Here is a 16,455-nt window from a genome sequence, read left to right on the forward strand (position 1 = left end):
ATATAGTAACGTGCACTAATTGATAGGTTTTTGGATTTTTTACCAATAGTTACTCTGCTAATCAAAGTTTTTAACATTTGCATAAGAAAAGTTGCAATTTTTCTGAAAATTGTAGCAAATTAGCAGATGTGATTGATATGTAAAAATGATGCATGCCAATCATTAACTGCCCATGAAGTAACATTTCCTAATCTGCTTTGTCCACAAAGGCGAGAGTTCAGACACTAGGGCATTAGTGATAGGCAGGATGGCTAGAGAAGAAGCCAGAAGTGATCCTGCTCATATTAAATCCTGTCCTACAGCTCCGGAGAACAGCACGAGAGCGCAGGGTAAAAAAAAAAAAGTAGAGGAGCTACTGTTACAACAGGGAGGCAGCCTGAGTGCAACACGTTCTCCTAAGAGACGTCCATCACAAAGTCCCCTTGTTGCACGCAAACAATGACCACAGGTACAAAGTGACTCTGCAAGGTCTCAAGGTTCCTAATTTAAAAGTATTGTTTAAACAAAAAGGAGAAACATCTTACTTTTCCAGAACCATTGTCCGTTTCTGCTTTGAGTGTCGGCACCGATTGCATGGCCCCAGGTGTACGGCATTCAGAGGATGCCATTCTGGAACTACCTTAGTGAACGTGGTCAATGATTTTTGGCATCTAAAAATGAGGAAGAAATGACAGATAACAGCATTAAAATTGATAAAGTTCGATGAAATCCAGGCAATGCATAAAAGTAAAATATAATTGTACATGTAATATTGGAGTGCTGTTTTTTTTGTTTGTTTGTTTTTTTTAAAGGGAACCTGTCACCAGGATCTTCCAATAGATAAGTACGGCCTCCAGTTTACACCATTCTGCAATGCCGTAAAGAAGTCCTCAATCCACTCGGCAGATCCAAAACAAAAAGACCTTTATTATTCTCACAGATGGCGCTGTCCAGTCCGATGGGCGTCTCTGGTCTCTTTCCTGCTTCAGGTGGATGACGCGTCCTACGTCATCTACACGGTGTCCCCATCACGCTCCTGTGCACCTCTCTCTGCCCTGCTAAGGACATAGCAAAGTACTGTAATGCACGTGCGCCAGGAAAGGCTAAAGAGGGCCGAAGACCCAGAAGTAAAGCCGCGGCGCATGCGCACTACAGTACTTTGCTCTGCCATCGGCAAGGTGGAGAGAAGTGCACTTGTGCAGCAGTGCGATGGAGGAGACTATGTGGATGACGTAGAATGCGTCATCAACAAAAAGCAGGGAAAGAAAATGATGATCGTAAGAAGAGATGAGGTGCCGGATCAAGACCAGAGACATTTATCGGACTGGTCAGCGCCGTCTGAGTATAATAAATGGTCCTTTTTGGGATCTTCAGACTGGGGACTTTCCTGCATTCTAGTATGCTGTTGGCCATAATTTATATTGGAGAATCCTGCTGATAGGTTCCATTTCCCAGAATAGTCTCCAGGGCGGCTCGGTCCCTAGCGGCTTTTACAGTACGTTCTCAGAAATCCTGCAGCGGTTCAGAGTCAAAATTACTGGCTGACATCATACAGCCAGAGCCTGACATGTGGCCCAATCTTCTGGCGACATATCACTTTCAGGTCCCCTTTAAAGGGGAATGGCAACAGCTTGACATGAAATTATTCTGAAATTTCCAGGAAGAACAACAGAAGAACAGCTATTGAAAAAGTTCTTAAAAATGAGCTCAAGAATTGTTATTTCTGGAGAAAAATTACAAGTGTAAAAATCCAGTAAGTCCAGAAAGATCCAAAAGTGACATAGGACCAAGAGATTTTAGGAGCTTCACCAAACTTACAACCAGACAATGAATAGTATAAGTTTGTAAGGTTTTGTTATCTATGGTGTTAGATGTTTATGATTGACTTTGGGACATAACATCTATCTATATAATCCTCTAAGTGTCACTTCCGTCTGTCTGTAACGGAAATCCCATGTCGCTGGTTGGTTGCGGCCTGCAGGCCGCAACCAATCAGTGACAGGCTTAGTCCGGCCGCGAATTGGCCTCTCCCTACTCCCCTCCAGTCAGCGCCAGTGTGTCGTCCCATCCCGGACCAACTTTTTACTATTGATGATCAATAGTAAAAAGGTATAATGTTAAAAATTATTACAAAAAATAAAAATCATGCTATTCTCACCTTCCGTCGCCTCCGCAGCTTTCCCGCTCCTCGCGATGTGGCCGGCAGCTTCCATTCCCAGAGATGCATTGCGAAATTACCCAGATGACTTAGCGGTCTCGCGAGACCGCTATGTCATCTGGGTAATTTCGCAATGCATCACTGGGAACGGAAGCTGGCGGCAGCATCACGTGCATCAGGACAGCTTCGCTGGACAACGGAGGGTGATTATATAACTTTTTTATCTTAATTCTTTTTTTCACAGGGATATGGTGCACACACGGCTATATAGTACGTGGGCTGTGTTATATACTGCGTGATACACTGCGTGGCTGCTATATACTGCGTGGCTGCTATATACTACGTGGGCTGTGTTATATACTATGTGGCTGCTATATACTACGTGGCTGTGCTATATACTACATGGGCTGTGCTATATACTACGTGGGCTGAGCTATATACTACGTGGGCTGTGCTATATACTACGTGGCTCCTATATACTACGTGGCTCCTATATATTACGGAGGCTTTGTTATATACTACGTGGCTGCTATTTACTACATCGCTGTGTTATATACTACATGCCTCTGCTATATACTACATGGCTGTGCTATATACTACGTGGCTGTGCTATCTACTGCATGGGCTGTGTTATATACTACATCACTGTGCTATATACTACATGGCTGTGCCATCTACTGCGTGGGCTGTGTTATATACTACATCACTGTGCTATATACTACGTGGCTGCTATATACTACGCGGCCGGCCGCGACCAATCAGATATTGCCGTGGGATTTAAACACCGCTTCGTGATTAGTCGTGCCCGGCCAACCGCGCCCAATCAGCAAAACGCAGTCTGGCCGCGAATTGGTGCGGGATTTCAACCATGCTTCGCTGATTGGTCGCGCCCGGCTGGCCACATATAATCACCATTGGCGCGGAACTTAACTCCCACTCACAGTGCGACGTACATACATATTCTATAATACCCAATGCTTTAGAATCAGGCCACCATCTAGTAGGATCTATATTGATCCTATGACGAGTAACAAACGAACTTGACAAGCGTGGACATGAGTAACCCTTCTTCTATTTACTGCTGATAAAACTATGAAGTCAGCAGAACTTTAACCCATGTTTGCTGCAGGATTTCTACAAGACTGCTCGCTTCAGGATCATGCAGAAAACACTGCACTGTCCAGTGCCAACAATTATCTTCAGTTTACAAATCATTTATTAGGTTTAGTGCACAGTAACAGGGGGCAAGACTGGCCCCTGTGGCCCTCGCACTCACCTCTGCTGGTAGCTGTACTCACAGACCTCACACTGAAAGTGCCAAATAAATGAATGCATGAACAGGTTCTCAGTCAGGGGGTCCAGTTTAAGAAGTAAAGGAAACGCAAAGACCGGGCTCTCTTTCTTACCTGTGGGAGAAAATAAAAAAATAAAAAATGTAGATACATTTGCAATAACAGCAGATTCCTCTACATTACACTGTGCACTTAACCCATTCAGCACCAGATGGTAGTACATTATGTACATTTATGTGAAATTAGACACCTTACTGTGGCTGGCAGCAACACTGCAAAGGTTACTACGGTTTTGCTCATATCTGTGCGTCATGACACCTTCATGCAGAAAGCTGCAGCCTCAATGGCCCTATATATATATACTGAAGGTGTCATCAATGTGTCAGTCTGTGCACATTCTGAAAAGCCTGCGAGTTCTCTCCTCTAAAATAAAAAGCGTCTGGACAATCCCTCTAGTCATGGATAAATAAGGGCCCATGGTGGTTTGAAAAAAAAAAATATATATATAATCTTTAAAAAAGCAGGTATTTTTGTGTCCTCAACATAAAATCCTTTTCTCCGAGCCACTCATTGGGGGACACAGACCGTGGGTGTATGCTGCTGCCACTAGGAGGCGGACACTAAGTGAACACAAAAAAAGTTAGCTCCTCCTCTGCAGTATACAACCTCGTGCTGGCTCCCAGAGAACCAGTTCTGTGCAAAAGCAGTAGGAACAAATTGTAATAACATAGAAGAGTACATCATGTCAACTTAAAAGAACAGGCAAAAGCCATATAAGCAGATAGGCTAACAGGGAGGGTGCTATGTCCCCCAATGAGTGGCTCGGAGAAAAGAATTTTATGGCGAGTACACAAAAATCCATGTTTCCTTCGCCTTATTGGGGACACAGACCATGGGACGTCCCACAGCAGTCCCTAGATGGGAAAACAACAAAGGATTAGGCTTCATGCAACAACTGCCTAAATGTGCGCCACCGCTGCTTGCAGAATTCTTCTGCCCAGACTCGCATCCACTGAAGATTGAGAGTGAATATTATAGTGCTTTGCAAAGGTATGTAAACTGGACCAAGTCGCAGGTTTACAAACCTGCTCCACCGGTGCCTGATACCGAATGGCCCAAGAAGCCCCCACTGCCCGAGTGGAGTGTGCTCTGATCCCTGTTGGGATGGGATGACTTCTGACTCGATATGACTCCTGGATGGGGGAACGAATCCACATAGATATCGTGGCCTTAGAAGCGGCAAGACCCTTCCCTGTGACCTTCCGGGAGAACAAACAGAGCATCTGTTCTTCTGAAGGAAACAGTCCTTGAGACATACCTTCCCAGAGCCCTGACTAGGTCCAGAGTGTGGAGAGCACTTTCAGTTCTGTGAATAGGGCCGGACAAAAGGAAGGAATAACAATGTCCTCGTTAAGATGGAAGGACGAAACAACCTTTGGCAAAAAGGACAGCGACGGCCTGAGGACAACCTTGTCCTGATAGAGGTTAAGGAAAGGCGCTTGGCAGGATAAGGCTGCTAATTCTAAAACACGTCTGATCGATGTGATCGCCACAAGGAAGGCAACCTTCCAGGACAGAAAGACCAGTGAAATGTCCTGAAGCGGTTCAAAGGGCGGTTCCTCAAGGGCACTTAGCACCAAGTTGAAGTCCCAAGGCTCTAAAGGCATGCGATAGGGAGGAGCGACACGTGACACCCCCTGAAGAAAAGTCTTAACCTGAAGTCTTGACGTGATGCGTCTCTGAAATAAGACCAATAGAGCAGAGATTTGGCCCTCGAGAGAGCTGAGTGCCAGACCGGAGTCCAGCCCGGCCAGTAGGAACTGAGAAGATGAGAGGAGAAAGACCACAATCCTTGCACCAAGAAAAAAAAATGTCTTCCAGGTACGCTGATAGATGTGTACCGAAGAGGGTTTACGGGCACTAAACATGGTGGAAATGACCTGTTGAGAAAACCCAGCCTGGGTCAAGACCCAGGACACAATGGCCACGCCGTTAAAAACAGGGCCCCTGAGTTCTGGTGGTAGATGGGGCCCTGGGAGAGCAGATCTAGCCGACCCGGCAGTCTCCAGGGTATGTCGGCGACTAGGCGTACCAACTCTGCGAACCATGCACGGCGAGGCCAATCGGGAGCAACCAGGATCACTGGTACTCCTTCCTCCTTGATTTTCCCGATTACTCTGGTGAGTAACGGTAGAGAAGCAAAAATGTACGGAAGGCGGAATTGGTGCCATAAAAGAACCAGAGCGCTGACACCAATGGCTCTTGGATCTCGAGACCTCGCTATAAATTGGGGAACCTTGGCATTCAGTCTGGAAGCCATGAGGTCCACATCTGGGATCCCCCAGCGAAAACAGATCTGGGAGAAGACTTCCGGATGGAGCTCCCACTGCTCCAAAGTGAGACCCTGACGGCTAAGGAAGTCCGCCGTATAGTTTTCCACTCCTGGAATGTGTACCACTGAGATCACTGAGTGGTTGTTCTCTGCCCATCCAAGGATGCGAGTTACCTCGGACATGGCTGTCCTGCTGCGGGTACCCCTGATTGTTGAAAGGGACAGCCGTGGCATTGTCTGATTGGTTACGGATGGGGTGACCCACCAGAAGGTGATGGAAGTGCTACAGGGCCAGTCGAATAGCACAGATCTCCAGAATGTTTATCAGTAGCTTTGATTGCCGAATTGTCCAGTGGCCCTGAGCAGTGTGGTGGCGGAAGACTGCTCCCCAGCCTGAAGACTGGCATCGGTAGTCACCACAAGCCATTGAACGGGAAGAAAGGACTTCCCACAGTTGAGGGAAGAGTTTAATGTCCACCACCTGAGAGTGTCTGACCTGCTGGAATAAGCGGCACCTTTGGTCGAGGGAGAAAGGGTTTCTGTTCCAAGCTTCCAGAACGGCATGTTGTAGGGGACGAAGGTGCAGTAGCGCAAAGGGGACCGCTTCCTTTGCGGCCACCATCTTTCCTAGTACCCTCATTGCAAACCGGGTGGAGTGAGGGGTAGACTGACGAAGCACTCTGGCTCCTCGTTGAAGGGCCAAGACTGTCTTGGAGGGAGAATTACCAACCCCCGAGATGAGTCCAGGGACATTCCTAGAAAGGAGATTTGCTGGGCTGGGACCGGAGAGGATTTGCTTAAGTTTATCAGCCAGTCCAGGCGAGAAAGAGTATCGCAAGTAATGTGAATGGACTCCACGCAGTCGTGGAAGGATGGACTTTTCAACAACAGGTCGTCCAGATAGGGCAGAATGATCACGTCCCGAGAGTGCAGGATGGACATGACAGCCGCCATGACCTTTGTGAACACTCTGGGGGCAGTAGCAAGGCCGAAGTGTAGGGCTGTGAATTGGAAATGCTGGTCGCGAATGGCGAAGTGCAGGAATCTCTGGTGAGAGGGAAAAATTGGAATGTTTAAGTAAGAGTCCTAAGAGTCTCGGATGTCGATTGAGGCCAAGAATTCCCCTTCCTCCAGGGAAGTGATAACTGAACGCAGAGATTCCATGCGGAAATGACGGACCTTGACAAACTTGTTTAAAAGTTTGAGGTCTAGTATGGGTCTCACCTTTCCGTCCTTCTTTGGGACGACGAAAAAGTTTGAATAGAAACCCTGAAACCTTTCGCTTTATGGGACGGGGACAATGATGCCATCGTGACGCAATGCGTCTATGGCTCGGGAGAAAGTCTTTGCCCTTGCCCCGAACAATGAGGACGAGAGGGAAAGCAACATGAAGGGGGGCACGTAGCAAAGTCGATCTTGTATCTGGACGACACCAGATCTCTGACCCGCTTGTCAGAGATGACAGAAAGCCAGACCTGAAGAGAAGTACGTGCCCGCGTACCCTGTCGGTGTAGACTGGATAGCGCTGATAGTGAGCGTGAGGAAAATCTCTGGGACCTAGGTCCTTTAGGCCTCGACTGTTTGAGTCGGGACTTCCAGTGCTGGTTAGGCCTGTACGAGACCCGAGTTCCTCCATCTCTACGTGGAGAATGTCCTGAACCAGACGAAGCAGTGGTCCAGCTTGGAGTGGAGCGAAAGGAACAGAAACAGATTTGTTGCTGTCTCTGTGAAAGGGACGCCTAAGTCTCTGCTGGGGAAGGAATTTACTCTTTCCTCTCGTAGTATCGGAAATGATCTGATCCAGCTTTTCTCCAAATAAGCGACCGGTTTGATAAGGAAGGGAGGGGAGAGACTTTTGATGCAGAGTTCGCCTTCCACTCTCTGAGCCATAATGACCTTCTGATAGAGGTGGCATTAGCTGCTGACTGAGCAGCACAACATGCAGCATCCAAGGATGCATGTACCAGGTAATCGCCTGCCTGGGAAATTTGGTTGGCAAGGTGCGCCGCCTCTGGAGTAAGGTTAGTGTTCCGAAGAGAATTGGCTAAGGTCTCTGACCAGAAAACCATAGCCTTAGCTACCCATGCTATGGCAAAGGATGGATAGAGGGCCGAGCCTGAGGCCTTTCAAGCACAGAGTGGGCCAAGCCTTCTATCTGACGGTCCATGGGATTTTGATGGATGAGCCATTCACGGACAGGAGAGTTGTGGATGCTAGGCGGGATACTGGAGGGTCTACCACCATAGAGATTCCACCCAATCTTTTTTCAGATCAGCTGAAAGAGGATACTTGGCTTCAAGAGGCCTTTGTCCTGTGAAGCGTTTATCCGAGTGTTCTCTATGCCTATTAACTATGGCTCTAAATTCAAGATGAATATCAAATGCCTTATGAGAGCGTTTAGTTCTCTTAAAGGACAAGACCTGATCCGGAGTGGAGCCGGAATCTTCCTCAACCATTAAAGCCTGGTTGACTGCCTCAATAAGTGAATCCATTGTCTTCTGAAAGTCTGGTGAATCCGGATCTAAGGAACCATAAGATTCGCAGTCAGATTCGCATTCACTACTGAACTCTGGAGAGAGAGAGCGAGAAAAGGAGCTGTGAGGCGACAAAGCACGTGTCTGCTCAGGAGACGTACTACGGATCTGCTTTCAAGATGCCTGACGGCTTCTAGAGTGCTTTTGGCCCCTGCTAACCAACTGCTTCCGGCTTGGGGAGGATCCGACTACATCAGTACAGCAAACGCTCTGGTCCCCCGAAGGATCACAGAGGGATTCAATCGCTTTGGCCAGCGAAGCCATGGATTGAGACAGTGACTAATCCCACTCAGGGGGACTAGGTACACTGGGCTCGGTGGCGGCAGAGGGCTCCTGAGCGCAGTTGAGGTCACAGGCATTGCAGAGCGGCAAACTCTGAGCCTTAGGAAATGCAGATTGGCAGGAGGAACACAAAGTAAAGAATATAGCCATAGTCTTGTTAGACTTTTTTGATTATCAACCAAATCAAATCTATTAAGATCTTAGAACAGCACAAAAACCAAAAGAAACAAGGATCCCTAAAATATAACTTTTAATAAAGTAAAAAATTATTGCAAAATTGGAGACAAAACAGCAGATATACATAAATTACCATAGGGAAAAATATATCTTAACAGTATGTCCTGTTATGCCCTGCGGGTCCACTGTACTGACCCCTGCCTGGCAGCAGAGGTTGGCACCCTAAGTTTCAGCGGTAGGCGCCCCCACTCAACGACGGCTTGCCCTAATATCCCTATGGTGACTAGAATTGTGTCCCAATACATCCATTGCCCAAAAAAAAGCAAAAACAAACAAGCAAAAAAATAAAAATTGAAAAAAAAAAAAGAAAAACAAAAAACAAACAATTAAATAGAGGGGATATTTAATCCTTACTATAGAGGATATAACAGATAATTTACCTCTACATATCCCTATTGAAACTCCAATGTTTAAATGCAGTCTGGGCAAATAAATTGCAAAAAGATGTGCATTTGTCTCATTTGCCCTAGTACTTAATAATAAAAAGATATGGACGGAGCTCCGCAATAAACAACTCTTTAGCTATACATTACCCATAAAAGGGCTATACAGAATCACAATTACAATAGCATCTGATTGTGCATAGCATGGTAAAATGACCTTGTGTTCGTTAGGACTATAATGGGTAACAGTCGTAGCGGAGATAGCCATCCACATAAAGCCACCGGTCAGACTCTATAAAGATTGTACTTCTCAACAACATAATGTACAATAGTGTCAAGGACAGGGCTCCGCAAAACCACAGCTCATTAACCATGTATTGCCCATAATAGGGCTTCATACATAATCTTATAACGTATATAGTAAATAGTTGCAATGATGTTAGATTCATATTACATAGGTTGCAGTGATCATATACTCATCTGAGCTGTATTGCACCACAACCAAGGCGGAGATCACCGTCCGAACTGAGCCACCAGTGAAGCTTCATATAGGAATGACATCCCTAACAGTGCCCATTCCCCGTGGGAATGGCGGGGATTCATCAGCGGATGCTGGCCTTTTTCCATTTGCATTGTCTCCAATTTTGGAATAATTTCTAACTTTATTTATTAAAAGTTATATTTTAGGGATCCTTGTTTCTTTTGTGTAGACTTTTTTGATGCCTTCGGCTGGGACATGATGTACCCTTCTATCTGGCCCTGTAATATTAGGGGCTACAGAGAAGGATACTGCTGAGAAAAGGGGTTGCAGCAGGGAGGAAGATGCATAATGCAGCGCCCCCTTACCCAGGTCTGTGTCCCCGCTCCTCCTGCTTTTCTCCAACTGCGTGGCCCCTGCGCGGGGAACACTTGCTACCAGTCCTGATGGCAGTTAGTATGTCCTGAGGTGGTCTGGGGGGGGGGTTGGAAAGATGGCCCCCCCCGAGATCTCAGAGGCGCTTCTCGTGCTGTGCGAGAAGCCCCAGGATCGGTGGGCGGAGCCTCCGCATCGCATGGGCAGAGATAAGGGTTGTGGCCTAGTACGGGGCCGAAGCCGGGGACTAAATTTGCGGTGCTAGCCTGTATCGGAAGGGGCAGAATGTGCGCCACACCAGTTAAAATGGGTCACCATTAACCAGCGCCGCCCCAGACCGCCTGAAAGGAGCCCTCCAGCCCCAGCACTTACCCGGAGAAGCTGCTGGGTGGCAGATAAGGCAGCTTGCTGCAGGTTCTCCTATGCTGCTGCTGGTTTGGATGGTGCAGGGGTAAGGGGAAAACCCTAAATCCACCAGCCCTTTAGAAGGGAGGTGGAGAGGGACCGTCTGCCTCCTTCTACCATCCAGTGGTGGTGTGGTGGGGGCTGCTCGGACACCAGGAGGTGGGGGCCTCTGTACATCCAAGAGGATGGGACAGGGCTGAATGTCCGGCATTAGGCCAGGCTGTGGAATAGGATAAGTGGAGGCGACACTCCATGTGCTCGTCCGTTGAAGGTGTGGGGAGATCGGTGCCCTTAAAGGGACCAGTCGCCCCCAAGAATCAGCTCAGGCATGGCATCCCACGTCGCAGGAGAGGATACGGAGAGGCAACAGTCTCCGTGCTCGCCTGTTGATGGTTCGGGGAGATTGGAGTCTTGAAAGGATACCGTACGTCGCCCGTTCATTTATTGTAAAAAATAAAATTAAAAAATAAATAAAAATTTTAAAACAACATAATAAAGAGTTTTGGGTCTGAATAGCAGACCCGTGTGCCTCCTACGGACACTAAGCAAGAACTGGTTCTCTGGGAGCCAGCACGAGGGTGTATACTGCAGAAGAGGAGCTAATTTTTTTTTGTTAACTTAGTGTCAGCCTCCCAGTGGCAGCAGCATACACCCATGGTTGTGTCCCCCAATGAGGCGAAGGAGAAATATAAAATATATTATATATATGTATGATATAAAATATGGTGGCAGAGCAGACTTTGCACAGGAGAATACGCCAGCAACTTTTTTGTTGTTGTGTGTAACTTAGCAAAATGTGTACAATTCCACTTTACCCTGAGGTATAGTCACCCTGTGCCCAGCGTCCGGGTTACTCCAGGTCCATTTACTCCACCAGGATCACCTATGACTATCTTTTCTCTCATTCTTACAAGTAATCTGCCCTCAGTGTAAGAAGGGACCGCTCTCTGAGGATTCCTCCCAGCGAGGCTCGCTTTACACTACAGCCCATTATTTTCCGTACCTTGCAGTTGTTATTCTACTTACACTAGAACGCTGTCCGATATGTCCAAAAACGTTAAGTCACTTCTCAGACACCTGCAATGAAGGGGGGGCCACCTAATTAAAAATAAACTGCACATGAAAGCTTCAATCCTATGTGACAGATGGCCTCCTAGTGCTGAACGGGTTAAAATGTGACCGCTAGCCTTGTAGAATATGTTGGTGTATTAGAAGGCAAGTCGTCAGGCTTATCCAAGTATTATTGGAGGGGATGGAAAATGTCAGCTAATGCCATTTTTACTATGGTGCTCGGTGTTACCACTACATAATACTAAAGGCAGCTTAGGAAGAACCAACACCAGCCACAAAGTAACAATAAAAAAAAAAAACCTAAATGATACACAAGCAAATATACATAGACCAGAGCATGACTATCCATGGAGGAAAAGACTACATAACTAAGCAAAGGTTAATAAGTTCTTAAAGAAGCACTCTATGTAGAAAAAGGTCAGTTTTCCCTGTACAAGTCATCATTAGAACTACAATTTTACATCACTGCAAAGTTCGCTGGCAGGGAAGAGAAGCAACTGGCTCAGAAAGAAAAAAAAAAAGACCTCCCGTTTCTACATAGAGCTTAGAAGGATCCAGTTAATCAGTGTTTAATCACATGAGGTCAGAGACCTAATGGAAAAAGAAGAATTAACTGGGTAAAAAGGCCAAAATATATTTAGGCTATGTGCCCACCCTGCGTTTTTGCCACATTTTTCTGCTGTGGAAATGCTTAAAAACCACTTACAAAACACATCCCATTATTTTAAAGGCATTCTGCAATTGTCGTGTCCATGCTGCGCTTTTTTCCGCAGCGGAAACACTTCACGGGAAAAAAACGCAGCATGTTCATTAAATTTTGCAGAATCGCGGCGATTTCGCCGCTATAAAATTGTATTGGGACGCACAGAAAAAAAAAGCGTGAAAAAAATAGGAAATAAAACACAACAAATACGTGATAAAAACGCAGAAAAAAAAAAATGCTAGAAAAACACAAGCAGATTTCCTGCCAAGGGAGTCCGGGTTTGATAAGGAAAATTCTGCTTAGATTCTGCAACATGGGCACATAGCCTAGGATAAAAACTTTGATGGGAGGAGGCGGAACACTTCTTTAAAAGGGAATCTTTCACCTACGTTTTCGTATATGAGCTGCGGCCACCGCCATCAGGGGCTTATCTACAGCATCCCCCCCCACCCCAGATGTAACCAGAAAGAAAAGAAAAACGAGTTAGATTATACTGCCCTGGAGGGGGGGGGGAGGGTCCGATGGGCGTCGAGCGCCTCCCATCTTCATGCGATGTCGTCCTCCTCCTTGCTTCCTGTCGCGGCTTCTGCGCAGGCGGAGAAGTCGCGACATGAAGAGGACGTCATCGCATGAAGATGGGAGGCGCTCGACGCCCATCAGACCCTCCCCCCCCCCTCCAGGGCAGTATAATCTAACTCGTTTTTCTTATCTTTCAGGTTACAATCGTTGGGTGGCTTATCTACAGCATTACAGAATGCTGTAGATAAGCCCCTGATGTCGGTGGCCGCAGCTTATATACGAAAAAGTAGGTGACAGATTCCCTTTAATTTACTGAACAGATAAAACTAGAGCACTATTTTAGACTTAAGAGAAAATTTGAAGAAGTGCATGTCTTCAACCCCTTATGTTTTTCCTATTACTGCAGTCCAGGAATGCAAAATGCAACTGGAGCACAAGAAATTCCAGAAAGCTGAAAACTCCTTAAAGCCTCATCCCAAAATATCCCTTTAAATGAAGATGAAAGGATCCAGGCTGAAACTGCCAACTGGTGACATAATATGTGTCTACGCTTGATATTGTGCACGGTTTCAGATACACGGAATGTAGAAGGGTTCTCACTACACAGCTTGTGTAGTGACAATGCAGCTTGTGGCTTCTAATCTCTCATTGTACGGGCCGCAGGTCGCTCGCTTTTGAGAACATCTTGTGGGAGCATAGAATTCTCCAAAGATTTGACACCAATAGAACTACTTTAAAATGGCGAGAAATGGTTTATCTGAAGTGGATCCACTGCTACCAAAGTTTAGTGTTCAAGAGGGTGTATATTTGGGCAGGTAAGGGCAGGTAGTATGTAGATTTAGCCCTTACTAAATTATTTTGTTACTATGAAAATTATTATAGTGACGTGAATTGTGCAGTCCACAAAAGGTTTGTATGTATGAAAGCATATTGCACATCTAAGTCGTTTTCTTATACGTACCCAATTTGCACTTCAAAAGTGGTTGCAGTTTTTCAAAGATGCTTATTCTGACCTCATGCAGACACTTCTCATACTTTGGTCGCCTGTGATCTGTGAAAAACAGAGTGGGGGAAAGTAAATCTTCAAATGCCAACATAAAGCTATACATGTATGCGCGTGCGTATGTATGCTCACTATAAATATCGGCAGTGTATTTGCCAATTCTGTATGTTTTCCCACCTACAAAGAATGGAGAGGTCTGATGTTTATCGTAGGTACACTTCAACTGTCAGACAAAATCTAAAAATAAAAAAAAGAGAAAATCACATTCTTAAAATAATAAACTTGAATTTTATTGTATGAAATAAGAATTTCATCACTTACCAACTAGCAAGAAATCTGGCTTACAGACCTATTAGTTTTTCTTTAAGAAGCCCTCCTACTATGCCCTCATTACCTGTATAAAAGAGACCTGTTCACAAACTCAATCACCACAACCTCTCCACCATGGCCAAGGCCAATGAGCTGGCTATGGACAACAAGGACAAAATTGCAGACGTGCACAAGGCTGGGATGGGCTAAAGGACAATGGGCAAACAGCTTGGTAAGAAGGCAACAACTGTTGGCTCAATTATTAGAAAATGGAAGAAACACAAGATCACTATTCCATGGTCTGGGGCTCCAGGCAAAATCTTGCCTCGTGGGGTAATGACTATTCTGAGGAAGGTCAGGAATCAGCCCAGAACTACACGGGAGGACCTGGTGAATGACCTCAAGAGAGCTGGGAACACACAAACATTCTTTGCAAAAAAGAAAAAAAAAGAGCATGAACCGCACATCCCAAAATCATACGTTGATCTAAAGCCGCTAGGCAAAAATTAATATAACTGAATATGAGGTTTTCAGTTTAACATTCTGATCAGACTGTATGAAGCCCACTGCCACTTCACGGCAAACCTCGTAGTGGGTCCTATCGCCCTAACGGAGCGGAGCCGTGCGGCGCCCACCGCCACAGCGGCCATTCACCAGCAGGGCGGACGGCCTGTTGCCCCACAGCACCCATGCTGCAAGACTGAGTCCCCAAGACTCCAGACCGCGCCGCCCCACCAGCACAAAGCCACAGCAACAATGGCCGCCACACAGCACCAACACCAAAATGAAAGGAGCAATTAAACTCACCTTCCTCCAGCTCTTCAGTGAGAGCCAAAATGGGCTAGACCCCTAACTTTGCAGTCTCCTGCTAATTAAAATCACCTGTGCCAAATGGGAGGAGTGCTGGTCCAAGAAGAAGACTAGAACATGCTTTGCAAAAAAGAAAAAAAAAAAGAGCATGAACCGCACATCCCAAAATCATACGTTGATCTAAAGCCGCTAGGCAAAAATTAATATAACTGAATATGAGGTTTTCAGTTTAACATTCTGATCAGACTGTATGAAGCCCACTGCCACTTCACGGCAAACCTCGTGCGTGGCCGCTGTGGCGGTGGTTGCCGCACGGCTCCGCTCCGTTAGGGCGATAGGACCCACTACGAGGTTTGCCGTGAAGTGGCAGTGGGCTTCATACAGTCTGATCAGAATGTTAAACTGAAAACCTCATGTTCAGTATATAAATTTTTGCCTAGCGGCTTTAGATCAAAGTATGAATTTGGGATGTGCGGTTCATGCTCTTTTTTTTCCTTTTTTCAAAGCATGTTCTTGTCTCTTTCTTGGACCAGCACTCCTCCCATTTGGCACAGGTGATTTTAATTAGCAGGAGACTGCAAAGTATGGGGTCTAGCCCATTTTGGCTCTCACTGAAGAGCTGGAGGAAGGTGAGTTTCAATGCTCCTTTCATTTTGGTGCTGGTGCTGTGTGGAGGCCATTGTTGCTGTGGCTTTGTGCTGGTGGAGCGGCGCGGTCTGGAGTCATGGGGACTCAGTCTTGCAGCATGGGTGCTGTGGGGCAACAGGCCGTCCGCCCTGCTGGTGCGTGGCCGCTGTGGCGGTGGTTGCCGCACGGCTCCGCTCCGTTAGGGCGATAGGACCCACTACGAGGTTTGCCGTGAAGTGGCAGTGGGCTTCATACAGTCTGATCAGAATGTTAAACTGAAAACCTCATGTTCAGTATATAAATTTTTGCCTAGCGGCTTTAGATCAAAGTATGAATTTGGGATGTGCGGTTCATGCTCTTTTTTTTCCTTTTTTCAAAACACACAAACATTACCGCTAGTAACACACTACACAGTTATGGATTAAAATCCTGCAGGGCCCACAAGGCCCCCTGCTCACGCCAGCACATGTCCAGGCCCGTTTGAAATGTGCCAATGACCATCTGGATGTTCCAGAGGAGGCATGGGAGAAGCTCATGTGGTCAGATGAGAACAAAAAATATCTTTTCGGTATCAACTGCACTCGCCGTGTTTGGAGGAAGAAGGCAGAGTTCATTCCCAAGAATACCGTCCCAACCGTGAAGCATGGTGGGGGAACACATAACTTTTCTGCAAAGGGCACAGGATGACTGCACCGTATTGAAGGAGGATGGATGAGGTCATGCATCTCAAAAGTTTGGCCAACATCCTCCTTCACTCAGTAAGAGCACTGAAGATGGGTCGTGGTCAGGTCTTCCAGCAGGACAATGAACCGAAAACACAGCCAGGGCAACTAAGGAGTGGCTCTGTAAGAAGCATATCAAGGTCCTAGAGTTGCCTAGCTAGACTCCAGACCTGAGCCCAATAGAAAATCTTTGAGGGGGGGGGGGGAATGAAACTCAATATTGCCCAAAATCTGGA

The 16,455-nt window shown here is 46.4% G+C and overlaps 1 protein-coding gene across 3 annotated transcripts in view; it reads right to left on the minus strand.

Annotated features, from left to right (window-relative positions):
• Positions 1–16,455, minus strand: part of USPL1 (ubiquitin specific peptidase like 1) — a 39,316-nt gene that overhangs the window by 6,590 nt on the left and 16,271 nt on the right. For all 3 annotated transcript variants that reach the window (XM_069759012.1, XM_069759011.1, XM_069759010.1), the window contains 3 exons: positions 13,710–13,799; positions 3,414–3,543; positions 525–650 (listed from right to left, as the gene is read on the minus strand). In XM_069759012.1, the coding sequence (XP_069615113.1) occupies positions 525–650; positions 3,414–3,543; positions 13,710–13,799 (346 nt within the window). The remainder of the gene's footprint in view (positions 1–524; positions 651–3,413; positions 3,544–13,709; positions 13,800–16,455) is intronic.

This window comes from Ranitomeya imitator, chromosome 3 (assembly GCF_032444005.1).
Source record: "Ranitomeya imitator isolate aRanImi1 chromosome 3, aRanImi1.pri, whole genome shotgun sequence".
In the NCBI taxonomy this organism is placed as follows: Eukaryota; Metazoa; Chordata; class Amphibia; order Anura; family Dendrobatidae; genus Ranitomeya; species Ranitomeya imitator.